At 43.8% G+C, this 18,869-nt stretch overlaps 1 protein-coding gene across 1 annotated transcript in view; it reads left to right on the forward strand.

Moving 5' to 3' along the window:
* The first annotated feature begins 13,202 nt into the window (after window positions 1-13,202).
* LY75 (lymphocyte antigen 75) overlaps window positions 13,203-18,869 on the forward strand; it is a 46,497-nt gene continuing 40,830 nt past the window's right edge. Inside the window, exons 1-5 of the mRNA XM_055812252.1 lie at window positions 13,203-13,377; window positions 15,597-15,971; window positions 16,961-17,134; window positions 17,408-17,572; window positions 18,175-18,285. Coding sequence (XP_055668227.1) covers window positions 13,293-13,377; window positions 15,597-15,971; window positions 16,961-17,134; window positions 17,408-17,572; window positions 18,175-18,285 — 910 coding nt within the window. The 5' untranslated portion in view covers window positions 13,203-13,292. The remainder of the gene's footprint in view (window positions 13,378-15,596; window positions 15,972-16,960; window positions 17,135-17,407; window positions 17,573-18,174; window positions 18,286-18,869) is intronic.

An 18,869-nucleotide genomic window follows, 5' to 3' on the forward strand; every position in this document is an offset into this window, starting at 1 on the left:
ATGGTGTTATACTACAGAATTAGCAATCTTTCAAAGTCCATGGTATTGTTTATAAAAATAAACTAATTGAAGGCAACTTCTGCCTAAAGTGATCTCTAGCACTATGTTTGTGTTTGCTCATGCTTTCTTTTTACGTCCAACGTTTGTGTTTAAACATGTTTTGTTAGATGAATAAAATATACTCAGATTTGGAGTCTCCACTAACTTTTGCTTTTAAAGTCAAGACTCTTGGCTTCCCTTTTGCTTATTCCTACTTTGCTGTGTCAGTCATGTCTCTCTGGCAGGGCCCATGGCTATAAAAGTGTGTGGGAGTAAAGGTTAAAGATAAATGCTAGGTTTAACAAATATGGTTATTGTTGCCATAAGGATTCATTTCTGAAGTTAGTGGTTGGATCATTCTATTTTTAAAGTAGGATTACATTTGCATTCTGCATCTGTGCCCAAGTTAAAGTTAAAATCAAGATACTTTTAGCACTTTGTCTTTCTGAAGACTTCACGTTGTGTAGTCAAGGGCTAGATTCATAAGGGGGATATAATCTAACCATTGGACTTTATACCAATAAGTAAACATTCAACAGGTCGCAATGAGAATATGAGTGAGACTGTGCTCCAGTAGTGACAGCACTCATTTGTCAGGAAAGGGAATAGGGAGACTTAAATTCCACTTGGTGCTCTAATAAATATTTCAATGCTTTGAATAAAATTAATAAAGCTCCAAAAGGAGACCCTGAGAACTTGCTTTAGCCCAGTAGTTACTGAATTAATCTGGATCAATGTGGGTCCAGATTCCTCTTAGAAAATGGGACTGCATTTGAGTCTTTCGTAGCAAAGAAACAGCCTGAACTGCCTATATATTTGTTAAAAATGGGATGACAGCATCTTCTCTTTCTCTGTCTGGGAACTTTCCTAGTGGACAAGTCCATTGGCAAAGTTCAGAGAAAAGTGAGGAGCTAAATAGCTCTCCGCACTGTCAAGACTTCTGCAAGTGTATCAGCAGCAAAAGGAAGACTAGAGGAAATGTGGGCCTGCTGCTGCATGGGGTGGTGGTAACAAAGGACACGGAAAAGGCAGAGGTGATCAATGCCTTCTTCACCTCTGTCTTTACTAGTAAGATTTGCTTTCAGGAATTGAGACCAATGAGCAATGGAGACTTAGCCTAAGTAGAGAAGATCAAAATGTTTAAACAAATTGGACGCAAACAAGTCCATGGGTCCTAACAGGCTGCATCCACAAGTGCTGACGGAGTTGGCAGATGTCATTGCAAGGCCAATCTCAAGTACCTTTGAAAGGTCACAGTGATCAGAAAAGGACTGGAAGTTCAACACAAATGTCATGCCTAGCTTCAAGAAGAAAAGGAGGAAGGATGTGGAGAACTACAGGTCAGTCAGCTTTACCATGATATCCAGGAAGGTGATGGAGCAAATCATTCTGGAAACCATATCCAAATATATTAAGGACATGAAGATGATTGGGAGTCATCAGTATGGATTTATGAAGGGAAAATCATGCCTGACCAACCTGATAGCTGCCTATGATGAAATTACTAGCTTGGTGGACAAGGAAAGAACAGAGAATGTTAATCATCTTAACTTTGGCAAGTCTTTCATCGCTGGCTGTCATAGTATACGCCCTAACAAACTGCTAACTAGACAAGTGGACAGTGACACAGATTGAAAATCAGCAGAAACACCAGGCTCAAAGGATTATAACCAGTGGCACAAAGTCCAGCTGGAGGCCAGTACCTAAAGGTGTACTCTTGGGGGCCAGTACTGGGGCCAGTAATGTTTAACATCCTCATTAATGATCCTGGATAATGGAACAGAGTGCACCCTCAGCAAGTTTGCAGAGAGCTGAAGACTGGGAGGAGTAGCTGGTACACCAGATGGTTGTGCTGCCATTTAGAGGGATCTCAACAAGCTGGAGACATCAGCCAAGAGGACTCTCATGGAGTTTAACAAAGGGAAATAGGAAATCTGCACCTGCTGAGTAATGTCCCTATACATGACTAGGGCTGGGGACCAACCAGCTCGGAAGTGGCTTTACAGAAAAGGACATGGGAGTCCTGGTGAACACCAGCTTGAACATGAGCCAGCAATGTGCTCATGCAGCAAAGGCGGCCAGCAGTATCCTGGACTGCATCAGGAGGAGCATTGCCAGCTGGTCAAGGCAGATGATCATTTCACCCTACTCAGCGCTGCTGAGACCCATCTGGAGTGCTGGATCCAGTTCTGGAGTTCCCAGTTCAGAAAAGAGAGGGATTTACTGGAGCGAATCCAGTGAAGAGCCACAAATATCATCAAGGCACTGGAGCATTTGTCATGAGGAGTGGCTGACAGCTGGAGGAAAGAAGGCTCGGGGAGATTTTATCAATGTCTCTACCTGAAGTTGGGGAGAATAAAGAAGACGTAAACAGACTCTCCTCAGTGGCATTCGGTGAAGGGACAAGAGGCCATAGGCACAAATGGACATACAAGGAAGTTTTTAAAGAGAAGAAAAACGATTTTTACTGTGGTGGTGGTCAAACACTCAAGCAGATTGCCCAGAGAGGTTGTGGAATCTCCATCCATGGAGATACTCAAAATGCAGCTGAGCACAGCCCTGGGCAGCCTGCTTCAGCCGAGCCTGCTCTAAGCAGGAGGATGCACTAGATGATCTCTAGAGATCCTGTGCTTCTTTGACTCATTTACTTGAGTATTCCAGGGCCATGGTTGTAAAGAGATTTTTTAAGTTTCCAAAGTTTGTGCATGCCCCTAAATATGGGCCACAGGTTCCTACTGGGGCATTTAAATGCTGCCTGTGATAGATCCAGCCCCAAGGTTATTCTGCATGGCCAGACTGTTTCAGCACTTTGAAATACAAACCTTAAGAAACTTACGGATTTCACAGAGTGAAGTGCTGCTGTTTAATAGAATATATGTAACAATTAATGTTACTATTACTGTGGGTATATTATTTCCCCCAAAAAAGAAAAAGAAATGTAGATGTGCTCCTTAAAGAAACAGGGCTATTTAATTAAGCATGGATTAAATAGATCATTTACTAGAACTCTACACGCAGTTGCATCTTCTTCACCACTATAACCTTTGGTTCATTCTCCATTTTATTTTTAGAATTTTATGATTTATTTAGGTATATTGAGAATAAAGACTATACAAATAAAGTAATAACTGTACAATTTAGTTATTTTAGTGATTATATAGCATTACTATCTTTTCCCTTCTGGTTTTTGGTGGGGGTTTTTTTGAGGGTTTGGGGGTTTGTTTGGTGTGTTTTGGGGTTTTTTGCATTTAAAAATGTAACTAGAGGAGAGGTACTTATGCAGTGTTACAAAGCAAGTCCTCCATAAGCACAGGCTTACTCCTTGACAGCCTCAGCAAAGGAAAGAGAGTGGGCTCAAAATCAAAGCCAGGAACAGGTTCATCTTGGACACGACTGATGATCTCTACGATGGGAGTACATTATGCACAGAGGTGATCTCTGAAGTGACCAAAATCCTGAAGGCTTTATAGCTTAAAATCTACTCTGAAGTTTTTTTCTAGAAGCTTATTAATGCTTAGTGCATGTGCAGAGCACTGCAGATCTGAGTCATAAGGGATCTATGCTGTTCTGTGCTATCTTCATCTTCCACGTTCTCCCTCACATATTCTGTCAAGCACATGAAACCAGCTCACCAGCAGTACTTGTGCAGTGATGAAAAGCTGATAGCAATACTCTCATAGTCTCTCCCTGATTTACCCATGGCATCAAGCACGGAGAGAAGTTCTATAACTCATTTGTATGCACTGTCCACCCACAAACTTTATCTCAAATTTTGCTGTGTTGAGTCACAGACAGGTAGTTCTTGTTCAAGTCTCATCTTCATGTAAGCTCTGGGTAATAACAAAAGTTTTTTCAGTCTCACTCTCAGGAATATGAAGAGCAAGGTACAAATAATTCCTTTACAACAAAGCCCCCTCAAATCAATAGAAAAATGTGAACAGCAAGTTCCAGTTAGGAGTGCCTGCTGATTTGTTCACCCAGTAGGAGCTTTCATCCAGATCAAGAAATTACCAGTGGACCATATCAGCCAGATCGCTACTGTATGTGCGTGCTTGCTGACCTCATCAAAAAACTGTCTAGAAGCCTAGAAGGTAAATACTGTATTAAGAGAAGATGTGCTGGCACATAAATAGATTATATTTATCCAGGTGCACACTAATTCTCTCTTTTCTTGCAGTTTCTACTGCTTTGCCTGGCACTGATGTTAGGCTTGCCAGTCTTCCGTATTGAACATCCTGTCCCCTCACTTCACTCCTGGAATCTTTTTTTAGAGATTTTTTAGAGATTGGTGTCACATTGACACGCTACAGTTTCTGGGCACAGAGAAAGCTTGAAGAGAAAGGTAGGTCCATTAGAAGATCTGCTATTTCTTATCTGCACTCACTTAGAAAGCTTGGGTGCCTGGGGTTTTGTTGCTCTGCATGCTTTTGGTTACAGCCTTTCACAGAACACTTGCAGGCAAAGTCTCTGCTGACTCCCTCAGAAAGAAGGGTTCAGATACGGGGATCATCTGCTTATTCCAGCAAATACATGCAAATATATCATTCAGCTTCTCTGGAGATGTTTTGATCTCTCCTCTTTTTTACTCTGCAGTTGTCATTTGATCTGTCAGACTCCAGTAGCCTTCTTGGTCTTGATGTGGAAAGGAAAGACTTAACATTAGCTTGGATTCCTTTTGCTAGCTGCTGCTCACACTTTTTTATTGTTCTTTCACTGTGCTTTCCTTTAACATGTCGGTTTACAATCCTTTCTGTGATTTTCATTTGGAGATGACTTCATCATTGTTTCTAATAATCTACCCTGTGGTGAGATTAGCTGTGCCTACTTCCTTTTACCAGTTCTCAACACTTTAGTAGATGGCATACACTGATGCTGCACTGTGGATCCTTCAGGAAACTCAGTTCCACCTTTAAGAATTTACTGTTTAAGAAATGAATGTTCCTAGCTGCTTTTTTTTCCTCTTCACAAACTTTCTCAATTCTTATGTCTCTGTCCCTTTTGAAACTGGGTGCAACTGCTGGGAATGCTTGGCCTTTGTCAAGCCTGTGGGAATTTTGAATATAAACACAGGAACAGCAACCGTGAGCTGAAGATGTATGACAAGATCTTGCACATTAATGAGGACTAAATGAAAGGCTGCATCTCTTCCGTGGCTTCCCTGTCCAACGGCTCTGTGAAGCAGTATTGACAGAGTCGAATGTAGTCTGTGTTATATTCCAATGCTGCAGTGTCCAGATAACATGGGGGTTACCTGAAGTACAGTTTCAGTTGTTTCCAGCCCTCTTTGCCCATCTGATCTCTCTCAGCATACCCTCTCTGTCTTTCTGGATAGGCAGGCAGTGTGCAGACTCAGTACCACACACACTCAAAGCTGGCATTTCGATCCATGTGGATTCAGTGTCATCTGCTGGGTCCCCACGTTGTTCATTTGATTTCATTATAAGATCTCACTACCCCATTACAAGATTTCACTACCCCATCACCAGCAGAGGTGACTCCTATCTTTTCTGTATATTTTATGTTCTGATACTGCAATGTCTAGCATGTCATTGTCTTCACTCCATTAATTCACTGGATTTTTAGCAATTCTGTAAAAGTATATGTTGTCGCAGCGTTTGTTTCCTCCTTCATCTCCCCTTTGAAGGGCACTGTTTTCCATTCCTTATTTCTGCTCTCTGGCCTCTTCTGCTCTCAAAAAGGTACAATTCCTAAACCTTTGCTGATGGCATACTGAACTGTGCATTCCCCACACCTGCTGCTTTTCAGTTCATAGCTTAATCAATCACAACCTTTAAATGCCAGCAGTTTAGTCCCCAGTGAGTCCAACCTTTCCACACAAGCTCTTCTTATCTCAGAAGTGCTCCCAAGTCCTGATCAATCTGAAATTTTGCTCTTTATACCGTCCTCTCAGCTGCATGATGAAAGTTTGCCCCTTTCCGGTCACATATAAGGCCATGGGGGCATTTTGGAGAGTGCTGTTGGGGAGGGTCTTATCTTCTTCTGTTCAACAAGCTGAATTTTGACTCCAGAACATCATGTGAGACTCAAAACCACAGGCTCTTCCTCAGCACGTTTAGGGAACTGTTCTGCTTTGCATGTCTAAAGAAGAAAAAAAAAAAAAAAAAAGCTTTTTCATTTAAATTTAAAAGTTCTTCCACATGTATTAATTTTTATTTGCTTAAAAACATTTCCCAAATTATAACTGATGTTCTTTTAAACCATTCTTCCAAACTATGTTTTTTGCAACAAATGTCATGTGGTACAAAATATCAGTTCAGTTGCCAGCTCCTACAATCATAATTTGAGTAATAATCCTACACTGGCACAGTGACAACAGAAAACAGCTTTTGAGGAGATTGAGCATATTAACACTGCCAGTAGAGCTATTGCACTGAGGCACAATTTCCATTAAAATTGCACATTACAGGTGTGAGAGACCCTTTTTTAAAGTGCAACAGAAGAGTATCATTTACCACTTACTTTATGATTTTAAGCAGTTCTCTGAATATTGAAGTACAGCTTGTATTATTTTTTCCTGTTGTTCCAGGAGCACATAGAGATCCCAGCTGGAGTCAAAGCCAAACCAACACCCAGAGAAAGACATTCCCTGTTATCAACAGACACAGACACAGAGTGGATCTGTTCACACTCCTGTCTTTGTTTTATTTCTCAAACCTGTTTCTAGTGTTTCAGTAGGCCTTTCTAATCTGAGTTTGTATATGCAGCAGGACAGAGCTGGAGGCAGCCCTACAGAAGTTGGCACTGTCACGTTTGAGCAAAAAAAGGAGGTTGGTATTAGAATAAACGTTTGTAACTCTATTATTTCTGGAAGTTACCTACCATGTTTCTCTGCAGTGGGAGAAACAGAGCAGTCTCTAAAATGCTGTAATAACATCTAAAATGCTGTAATAACATTCCTAATAAACAACATTTATTAGGAATGATAACACTTTGAGAAAGTCAAATGTAAGGATCCATAACAATAATAGACCCTTCAAATACAACAAAAAATTCAAACCCTTGGAACTCATGCCAAAGATTCATATAGAGATTGTTAAAGAGATGTAAGAAATACACAGAATTTCAGCTGAGTGAGTGTATGATTTCATCTTAGGTTTACTGTGCAATATGACAGTTTCATAATGTGCTAAAAGTTTAGGCTGCTGCCACTGAAAGAGGAAATGTAAAGCAATGACAGAGAAAAGCCATTTCCCTTTGTGTTACCTTTTTGCTAAAAGCAGAATATTCTTTACTGTTTAAAAATAATTAAGTCCTCAACACCCAGTTAAAAAAGCAAGCCAGCAAATAAAGAAAGTGTCCATGAAGAAAAGACCATCCAGGTGGAATTAATGCAAAACCAAGTCAAAGTTATTGCTTAAAGACCTCTCTGGATACGATCCCTCTGTATCCAAATCAGTTGCTGGATGTTTGCCACCTCCTCTTTGAATTTTAGTGATGTTTTTCATAGCCATGTACGAGATTAACTCAATCAAACCAAACTTGTATATATGTCCAAAAAGAACCATTTGACTTTTAGCCATGCTTACGGTAAAAGTTGCAGTTGTCTAGGTTTTTTTTTCCATTAGACCATCTTTAAACATGTTCAGGGCTGATATTTTGAACAGTTAGCAGGCCCTTTACTCAAACCAGAGCCATGTTCTAACATCAAACAGCAGCACAGTCTAGGCAGGACTGAAAGCTTTGTCTGCTGCCTGCTCTGTGGGCACCACAGCTTTCTCAGAGAAAGTCGTCTACCTCAGGAAATAACTCTGCTCCTGCAGTTCTTGTAAGCCCTCATTTGTTTGGTTGTTTGGTGTTTTTGTTTGTTTGTTTGGTAGGTTTCGTTTTGTTTCAGTTTGGGGTTTTTTTCTGTAAGGGCCTGGGTATTGCAAGCACCAATGTTGCAAGGTCAAGAAAGAAATAAACAACTAGTGTTCCCTGTTCAGATGTCACAGTTTCAAAGTCACTTCTGGGGGTTCGAAGAGCAGAAATTGCCATCTCCAGAGCTTCTTCCCACTCTTGGGAGATGCTGGAGATTGCAAATCCTTTTCCAGCATTCCCTTTGTGCTCACTGGCATGTGGATGCTCTCAACCTAGCCAGAAAAACTGGATTACAATGTGTCAATTGTAAAAGAGGAAGAAAGGTTGCTCATGCAAAGTCTCTATTTCATGTGGTGAGCAAGGAGAGATAGGGTGGAGATTTACGGGTAGACAGGTGTTGACACTTTCTCCAGGGAATGCTACTGTTCTAAACATGTGGGCATAAAATAAATTATCTATTGACGAGCAAGAAAGAGTCCTGCTAAAAATACAAGGCTCTTAGTCATGATGTTGGCACTTTGAAAGGTTTTTTTGACTGGAAAGGCAAAGTAAGCTGCTTGGAAGCAAGAGAAAAGGCTGCTGTGCATTACTGTCAGCTCTGTGGTTGGGTCCCTCCTGTATCTGAAATTCTGTATTTGGTTATCTCTGTAGGCATGGTTGAAGTTTGCTCTGGTATTAGTGCTGCTTTGCAATGAGCCGTAGGTATTCATGGGGATGTGATAATATTTGTGATTTGCAATTAAGAAATTGTTCGCCAAATATGCTGTCAGTAACGCTGCTGTGCAGCTCACATTAAATGCAGAAGCCTTATTGATAAAGCTAGGCTAAATCCTTTTAAAAAGGGTAATAATTTTTATCAGCTTTGGTGCAAACCCACATTTTCAATTAACAGAAAACTGTATTAGAGTTCCATAGGTTATCATATGACATACACTGATTTTGATTTTTTCCTGCCCTGTTCTTTCCAAACTACTGTTTGGTTTCTTTGATTTTGTTTGCAGAGTGATTACACCCTTTACAGCCAAGAGGAGGCCAAGAGTCTTCCCAAGGGAGAGGATCTGCAAATTCAGCAGAATAGAGGTTGTTTGAGATATTGCCTATGAAAGCTAGCTCCATTAAGAAGAGGTGTGTGGAACTTTTCACCTTTCTGGGGACAAGAAAGATGCTGTACCATGGGGCAGAGTGGAACAAGACAGAGCAGATCATCGTAAATGTCATCATGCGGCACATACAGGACAACCAGGTGATCATGCCCAGCCACCATGGGTTTGTGAAAGGCAGGTCCTGCTTCACTAACCTGATCTCCTTCTGGAGGGTGACAAGGTGACCCTCTTAGTGGATGAGGGAAAGGCTGTGGATGTTGTCTACTTGGACTTTTGTAAAGCCTTTGACACCGTTTCCCACAGTATTCTGCTGGAGAAATTGGCTGCTCATGGCTTCCACGGGCATATGCTTCTCTGGGAAAAAAACTGGCTGGATGGCTGAGCCCAAAGGGTTGTGGTGAATGAAGTTAAATCCAGTCAGCAGCTGGTCACGAGTGGTGTTCCCCAGGGCTCAGTACTGGGGCCGGTTCTGGGTCAAGTGCACCCTCACTGTTCACAGATGACACCAAGTTGGGCAGCAGTGTTGATCTGCTGGAGGGCAGGAAGGCTCTGCAGAGGGATAGGGACAGCCTGGGTCAATGGGACAAGGCCAATTGCATGAGGTTCAACAAGGCTCAGTGCCAGGTCCTGTGCTTGGGTCGCAACGACCCCATGCAAAGCTACAGGCTGAGGCAAGAGTGGCTGGAAAGCTGCCTGGTGGAAAAGGACCTGAGAGTGTTGGTCAACAGCCAGCTGACTAGAAGCTGGCCATGTGCCCAGGTGGCCAAGAAGGCCAACAGCATCCTGGCTTGTATCAGAAGCAGTGTGGCCAGCAGGACAAGGGAAGTGATTGTAGCCCTGTACTCAGCACTGGTGAGGCTGCACCTTGAATGCTGTGTTCAGTTTTGGGCCCCTCACAACAAGAAAGACATTGAGGTGCTGGAGTGGGTCCAGGGAAGGGCAACAAAGTTGGTGAAGGGTCCAGAGCACAATATGAGGAGCAGCTGAGGAAACTGGGGTTGTTTAGCCTGGAGAAAAGGAGGCTCAGGGGAGACCTTGTTGCCCTCTACAATGACCTGAAAGCAAGGTGGGTGTAGGTCTCTTCTCTCAAGTAACAAGTGATAGGATGGGAGAAAATGGCCTCAAGTTGTGCCAGGGGAGGTTTAGATTGGATATTAGAAAAAATTCTTCACCAAAAAGATTGTCAAACATTGGAACAGGCTGCCCAGGGAGGTGGTGGAATCACCATCCCCAGAGGTCCTAAAAGACTTAGGGACATAGCTTAGTGGTGGACTTGGCAGTGCTGGGTTAATAGTTGGAGTTGATGATCTTAAAAACCTAAATGATTCCATGATTCCATGGCTTCCCAAGCTCTATTCCCCAAGTGCATGTAGCAGTGTTATGCAGAACTAATACCAGAAACAGATAGCAGTTGTAAAATTGTTGATGTGCACCAGCTCTTTAGGGAAATAGAAGCATGTTGACTACTCAGACAAGGAGCTGGCAGCCTAGAAAGTTACTGGTGGCAACTGGTAGTGTTGTAATGGACATGGGGGCTGGCTTTTCTGGGTAGGTTGTGTGGATTTCTAGTTGAGATTTTGGGATATGAGATTATCAAAGAATATCTTCCAGTGTCCAGATCCTACTAATTCCTGTAGCACTGGTTTGTGCGTCAGTGTGTCCTGCATAGATGAGTGTTGCCATGGTGGGTTTTGCCCTGCACGGGCTGCCAGGAAGACTGACAGTGCTTTGCCTTAGTGGGGGACTGCACAGCACCAGAGTGCACAAGATCTGGTTAGCTGCAGAGATACTGTGCAAGCCCACTGAAGGATTAACAACCACAGTCTGCATATTCACTTTTCATTGATTATTCCCACAGACCACAAAACATTGTAGCACAACCTATTTTATCTTAGTATAAGGCAAAGGAAAGAAACAACAAACCAAACAGTAAGCATTTCTGTTCAGGCTTTTTAAAAAATGCTCGATATGAAAAACAGTAAAACTACTGTTTACACATGATTTTCAATAATTCTCAATTTTTTAAACTTCTGTCACCAAAACATGGACTTCTGGTTTTGTGTGTAGAGCACTTTAGCCAAACAGTTGTATGGGTGTGAGTCTGTGTACTCTTATCTGTCTGCTTGCTTGGCTGGGGGCAGAGGGCAGGGATGTGTTTTAGTGGGCTCACCAGGGCTATACATTGCGTATCTCCTCCTACATTAATGTATGACAGAGTTTAAGTATAGGGCACACAAAACTGAAAAGAACAGGCACCAGTGAAAACAGCAATCCTTCCTTCCTTGGACATCCTTTAATTTTTGAGTCAGGATCAGGGTGTGATCCTGTGTTATCCAGCCTAGTATTTTATAAACAGTTAAACGAAACAGGACCTCAAATTGGAAGCGCACATTGGAGATTGTATGTTATATACATTAAGATACCTTAACAGAACATCCCCTCTGTTAATATACTTATTTGCTGATACATACTCAGTAGACAGTGTACTGTTGATTTCAGAGTTGCTGGTGTATGTTCAGTAAGTATGCATCACATGCTGTTAGTTTCAAAGTTAAGCTCTTCACTACTCTCCATACCAAAACTGGGACAGTTATTACGTTGATAATAGCAAGCATTTGGAAAGGTTCAAGGGGGTGCAGGGTTCACACACCTACTGCTTCTTGTTAGTGTGTTTTATTTAAAAAGAAACACTGTCCCACCTCATATTTAATTTTAGTTTCAACAGCTTCCTTTTGTATCAGGCTCACCAGCAGGGAATTTCTGCCTCCTGCTCTCTGCATGGAGACTTTAAAGCTTAATAATAACCATTTTGGTAGCACGGCTTCGATTTTGCTGCAGCTGCAGACCCCTCTCTGCCTGACCCTGATTTCTGATTTTTCAAACAGCTCCTACCCTGGCAACCAGGTATTGCTCTGCGGTTTCCAGTAGGAGAGAACATTTGCTCGCTGGCAGACGCCTGGTTTTGTTCACTGTCTTTCTGCCCGGTTCCCAGTCTGGCACACCCACAGCTCCTGAGTTCCCCGGGTGTCCAGATTCCTACGCAATGGGCACGCTTGAAATGCATAAAACAGATTGCACATTGCACTTCCCAACTTTATGAAAATCTAGTATTTCCTTCCCTTCAAGTCTAATCAAAATAGATTTTCCTAGCCAAAAAGAATTTTTTTTTTTGTGACTTGGCAGGTGCTTTCTTGCACAGCTAGGGTTCGAGCTATACAGCCTTTCCAGGTCAGCGCTGCATCACCCAACCCGCAGCTATAAACAGCCACAGTTTTATTTCACATAGTTTCTGTCAGTTTCCCTTCTTTTTCTGTCAGTTTCCCTTCTCTCCCTTTTCCTCCTGCAGGCCAACCGGTTCTCCGCATCCTTGTGTTTTTGTTTTTGGTTTCTGGAACTTCCTGTAGCATCACAGCTTTCCCAGCAGCGGTCACCCCGGCTGCTCCCAGCGTCACCCCCTCCTCCCCGTTCCCTGGCAGAAGCGGGTCAGGCAGTTGCAATCCGGGCTGCAGCTACCGGGAAACTCCTGGGAACGGTGGCCGGGCTGCCCGGCCCGCACCTGGTCCCGCCTTCAATCCCCGAAGGTCCGGGGGGCGCCGGCAGCGACAGCAGCCGCCTGGGCCGCCCCAGGCAGGGTCCCGCAGGGTCGGGCAGGGCCGGGTGGTGGCGGCCGCCCCCCGCAGAGCCGCGGCGGTGGCGGCCCCGGGGGGTGCGGGCGGCCGGGGAACGCGCGGAAACGTATTGTTTGATCGGCTTTCAGGTGTTGCACATCAGCGTCTGCGGCTATTTATTAATTTTGGTTTGCATTCTCTTTGCTTTTTGCCTTTTCTTCACTTCTGTGAGCTTCTGAAGGCTTTTGATTTCTTGTTCCAAATTTATGTGCCATGCAATACTCAGCTCTGCTTTTGGGGGTTTTTCTTCGGGTTTCCTCGGGTTTTCATCATTTTTTCCTTCTTTTTTTCCGTCACTTTTCCTCTTTTTTGTTTTCCTCCTCTCGTCGCTTTCCCTTCGCTTGCCCCAGGTTTACTCTCACTTTTCCACTTGCGACTCCCCTGCCGCTCGGCGCGCCCGGCTCCCGCAGCCGTACCCGCTCCGCCGGGGCCGGCCCTTCCTCGCCACCGCCCCTCACACGCGGCCACCGCCCCGGCCCGGCCCCGCCCCGCGCCTGCCCGCAAACCCGCGGCCGCCCTGCTCCTGGCAACAGGTGACGCTGCGCGGGGCGGGCCAATCGGGCGGCGGCTCGCGGCCCGGCCAGCCGGCGGCGGGCGCGACGCTCCGGCAGAGCGAGCCCGGCAGCGCGCCCGCTCCGCGCAGCCTACGCGCCGCGGGAGGATGGGGCGGGCGGCGCGGCTCTGCCCGGCCGCCTGCGGCCTCGCCTGGCTCCTCGTGTGCTGCGCGGCCCGCCGGGGCGCCGCCGGTAAGCCGGGCGCTCGCCTTGCGAGGGGGGAGGCGCTGCGCGGGTGCGCTGCGGCGACGGGGGCGCGGACGGCTCTTCTGCGCCCCGCGGGAGGCTGAGGCGGGGGCGCGGCGCGGGACGGGCCTCCTGCCCCGGCGAGTCCCGGCGCCTGCGGGCGCTGCGCTGGGTGGCAAAGTCCAGCTGCGCGGCAACGACGTGGGAAACTTCGCGGGAGGAGCGGAACAGGGAGGAAAAACCCCCAGAGCTGCCGCGCGGGGCGCCGCGGAACCAGCCGCTGCCCCGCCGCCCCCGGGTGCCACGTTCCCGGTGCCGGGCAGGGCCGCGGAGCGGTGCGCTGCGCGGCGGCGGGCGGGCGGCGGGACCTCGGCCTCCTGCAGCCGGAGGGGAAGGACCCCCGGCTCGGGCAGGGCCCCCGCGGGGCGTCGGGCCGAGGTTCTCTTTCGCGGGTTGGTGCGCGGGGCGAGGGGAAGGAGCCTGCCCCGTTCCCGGAAAGCAGGTGGGAAGGTTCCCCGTGCAGACCAGAGCTGCTGGCTCGGTGCGCGCTGCGGGGGGGCAGGCTGAGTTCTGTGTGAACTGGTTGCGCGTCGCATATTGTTCTATCTTTGACAGTGACGGGCTGGGGTTTGTAGCTGATGTCAAGTAAAAGTTCATGGCCAGAGTGTGGAACTGCCGGAGCCGAGCACCGGTATTAATGAATTGCGAGAGATGTGGTGAGACAGCAGCAGCAGTTTTTCCGGGGAAATTTTAGAAAGTGTTTTTCTTCCTGATGTCAGTATGAGAGTTGTGTGGGAAGAAGTGAAAGAAGAAGGAGGAAAGGGAAGAACTGAGCAGAGGGTGAGAGCATGTTACAAGAAGTTGAAAAAGAAGAAAGTCTGGAGGGGGAGAATAAAGAGCAAAAAGCAGGTATAGTGATGAGAAAGCACAGGGTAGAAAGATGCCACAAAAGCGGGTTTGGTTGTTAAAATGTCTTTCTTAGTTAATAGGATGAAAGAGGCTGTTGGTTTGAAGTGTGCTATTTAGAAAAAGTCACTCCAGTAGGTGGCTGACTTAGAGATTCTTCTTTACAGTTCGACCAGCTCAATACTATTTAGATACTATTTGGCACTTACACAGTGGAAAATTCACGAGTATCCTGGGAAGTAGTGGTACAATCCACTGCATAACGTCGCTGAATATTTTCCTTGCCATTCAGCCAAACCTATTATTAAGTCATATTAAAAAAACGCAGTAGGAATGTGATTGACAATGCATTACTATTAAATACAAAACACTACTCAGCAGATTCCTTATTTAAACAGCAGAGTGATAGCCTTGTGGGTCTGGGACAGCCAAGGTCCATTTCACCCTGGTTAGTGTAAGTTTTATACTGTGGGGCCATCTTTATTTTGGCACAGAAGTAGTTCTAGGGGACTTTTTTTCTTGGTTAGCTTAAACCTACTGCCACTTGTCAGAAGTGCTCTTATGCTGGCAGAGGCGTCAGCTTGTATCGGTAGGGCAATCTATATCTTTTTCAAATTGTGTGCTAAGCTTTGTCAATTTTTTTTCTTTTTAATGACAAGCTACATTACAGCTGAAAATGAAACTAAGCTGCTTCTGTCATTTTAAAAATGATATTCCTAATCTGTGTGGTATCTTTGGTGGGATATTCATTCTAAATTTCTCTCCCAAAAGCAGTGCCAGTTATTTTAGTAATACTGCAGTTTGTACCCACAAACTGGTTTACATATGAACTTATCATGCTGTGCATCATATATGATACATAGTTTAAAAAAATGCATGCTAAGTAAAAGTTATTATTAGTTGTATTTTATGGTACCTGTTGTGTAACTGCATTTGCAGGTAGGCATGAAGATACGTTTCTTTACCCAGTAAGCTTGCAAATTAATTAGGGGTAGATTCAATCAGTGTGTGATAAAATTAAAGGAAGAATTCTCACCGATAAGATTAGACTTAGAAAACAGCCTCATTTTATCTCTCCTCATTTTATAATGGCTTTGAAAGAGATTTTTTTCTTTTCCCCCAGAAGTAAAGAATGCTCACTGAAGAGCAGGAGAATGTACTTAGTGTGGCTTATACAAAAGAGATAATGCAGTGTACAAACGGCAGCTGCTGTACTTTTCTGATAGCATGTCTCAGAATGTGATTATACTTTTAAAAATTAACTTCCTGTGAAAGTGATACTGAATCTTACCCATATGTGGATATTTGTTCTTACACAGGCAACGATGCTTTTAGCATCCGGCATGACACACTGGACAAGTGCATACAAGTTAAAAACTCACGGATAGTGATAGATGACTGTAAGGAGACAAGTGAAGCTTTATGGAAATGGGTTTCCCAGAATCGCCTCTTCCATTTGGGGTCCAAGCAGTGCCTGGGACTTGATATATTCACCAAATCGCCGTCTCGCCTAAAAATGGTTGATTGTAACTCAGAACTAATGCTGTGGTGGCGATGTGCTGATGCTTCCATCCTTGGTGCATCTCAATACAAAGTGACTATCAAGAGTACCTATGTAACTGCAAGCATAAATGCAACAGACCAGTGGAGAAGCAACAGATCCTCTGATGATATATGTCGGTATTCTTACCATGGTAAGTTTGCACGGGGGTTTGGAGGATTGTTTTTTTGTTTTGTTGAGGGCTTGTTGCTGTATGTCTGTCAATGCATTCTTAGGTATTAATCACATGAAAAGACTGATCAGTAAAGCAATAGAATGTTTTGCTGTAGAGAGATACTGATATTACACTATGAAACCTTAACCAATTTTAATAAAAAATAAATATGCACAACTGCAGAAGTTGTTACCAGTGAATTTCTTAGCATGTTTAAATTCCTCCCCCCACAGTTCAGTCAGAGCCTACTTAATGATGAAATATTAACCAATTCTGTCAGACCTGACACTGTTGTCTTCGTAGTGATGGGAATTTTGCTGTTAGCAAGGTTTGAGGATAGTTTTTTTGCTGGTAGGCTGTACAGTCAAATTCAGTGCATGCTGCTAGCTCGCAGCATGTTGGGCTGTCAGGAACCATCCATTTGCTTTGGTCTGGTAGTCTGTCCACTTGCCATAGAAGCCAGTCTTATCTGAAATGTCACTTGCTGGAAGAAGTGATGAAAACTTGCTTTATCCTATTTAAAGGCAGAATTTTCTTTGTATTTGAATTATTCGAAGTAGCCAGTCTGAAGAGCCCAGTAGGCTCCAGTTTGAAAAGTTTTCCCTCTCCTGTATCTGTTGATTCCTAGAGCCTTGTTCTGTAGGACTCCGTGCAAACCACCTGAACTTCAACAGGGCAATGTATTTATTCTGAACTTACCAGGAAGGGGGGAAACAAGTTTCTGCTGTATTATGCTCCACTCGGAAGAAAAAGTACAGAAAAATATTTTCCTCTCTTACTTCTTTAAGTTCTGGCGTTGCTGTGTATTGTCTGTAACAACAAGATAGTGTGTTTTATTTAAGACCACAGGTACAATTTGCATGCTTTTAAGTTAACTGTGTCTGTACAAGCAGTGATATTGGTATGCTGTCCTTTCCTGTGCTGGGCAACTTGTGTTTACTTCCTTAATTTTCTTTTTTTTCCTGCAGAGGTTTATACCAAAGATGGGAACTCTTACGGAAAACCCTGTGAGTTCCCCTTTCTGTATAATAAGACATGGCATCATGACTGCATTCAGGATGAAACGCATACGGGTGGGAAATGGTGCGCCACATCTGAAGATTATACTCACGATGGAAAATGGGGAATCTGCTTACAACCAGGCACGTTTGGTTTCTAAATAGATATCCTAAAAGCGTTCTGTCGCTTCACACATGTGCGGCTCCACCTTGGCACAGCATGTTGCTCTTAAGCTGGGTAAAAGCAGGTCCCTCTTCCACTGCAGCCTTGACAGGACAATCAGCACACACTCTGCAGTCTGTGTGATTACCAATATAAAAATCAATAGACCTTCAGTATTTTAATTTTTCTTTTGAAACTTTAATGGTGTTTCAGTATAGTTGCAGTTACAAATACCTTCTGTTTCATTTAAACAGAGGATGGTTGTCATGATGCCTGGGAACATGATCCGGGGTCTGAAAGTTGCTACCAGTTTAATACACAGTCTGCTCTTTCTTGGAAGGAAGCTTATATTTCATGTAAGAGGCAAGGGGGAGATTTACTTAGCATCCAAGATGCATCTGAATTAAGTTACATACAAGGTAGGTGTAATTATTCACGTATAAATATCAGGAATTCTTGACAAATTAACATAAAGTGAAGACAGCATTTTAGTTTCTGCCTTAAAATTCTGGGTTAAAACTTAATTTTACTTGAAATGCAGTGGTGATTTCATTTGTGTAGTAAAAATAAGATGCTAATCTCACTTTAGAGGGTGGGGTTTTTGGGGGTGGGTGAGTAATTAATCTGTTTTATTTCGTTGTAATGGTTAGCTGTTGTTCATATTTGTACTGAAGAATGTCCCCAAAATCTCAAATACTGGCCAGAGTGGCAGTTTGTGTTTTCGCATCATGTTATACACTTGTTATGAAATTGTCCTCACTGATGTTCAGGCTTGGCCTGGAGGAATTACCAGTGTGCCTTTGGGAGTATAAAAGCAAAAGACAAACCTTTGAAGGCACTGGGAGTGACCACTTGTGTGGGTGAATTCCTCCTCAGTTCAAGGAAGTTTGCATGTCCAATTATAGCAGCAGTCTTTCTTTCCCAAAATGCATGCACTTTCAGATCACCTTTTGAATTTGAGACCAGTAAAGGATGAGCATTTTATACTAATTGTTTCCTTAAAAAACAAACCTATCTCCAGCTAAGGATGATGTCGCTGAGATCTTTTGGATTGGCTTAAATCAACTGGACGTTTCTGGAGGTTGGCAGTGGTCAGATCACAAACCTTTGAATTTTCTCAACTGGCATCCAGGTAATGATGTGTCTCATGGTACTGACAATATTCACAACGTTAGCTAGTATTTTGCTTTGGGTTTTTTTTAATTATTTTTATTTTTACTTTGTCAGACTTCTTCAAAACAATCACTGTTCTTCCATTTCTGTTAAAAGTTCAGGAACATCTTTTCCTCCTAGCCATTGATCATTAGGTTGATAAATCTCTAAAAAGATAAAACTTAAATAGTATCTTTGAGGTCCATTTTAGTAAAGGATCTACAGCTTCTCTAGCTGCTAAATTCTCCCACTGACAGAATGGCATTGGCCTCCCTCAGATTACAATTACTGATGTATGTGGAAGGACTGACATTACTTAGAAGCCTAACTTGTGATTTTAAACTTCAAGGTTGCTTACGCTCATTTCAAGGCAAAGGTGAAAGTATAAAACCTTTGAAAAACCTTTCTCAATTACTTCCAGGGTCTTAGTAGAATTGGTGAGACTCTTTGTTTGGAATTTTCAGCAAGTATTTGTAATATTGATACAAGTATGCCATGGATGTGTATATATGGGAATCCTGAAGGAATAATAACCAGGAATACCGCAGCTAATACTGCTCTGTC

The sequence above is a fragment of the Falco peregrinus genome, chromosome 8 (genome assembly GCF_023634155.1).
Source record: "Falco peregrinus isolate bFalPer1 chromosome 8, bFalPer1.pri, whole genome shotgun sequence".
Lineage (NCBI taxonomy): Eukaryota > Metazoa > Chordata > Aves > Falconiformes > Falconidae > Falco > Falco peregrinus.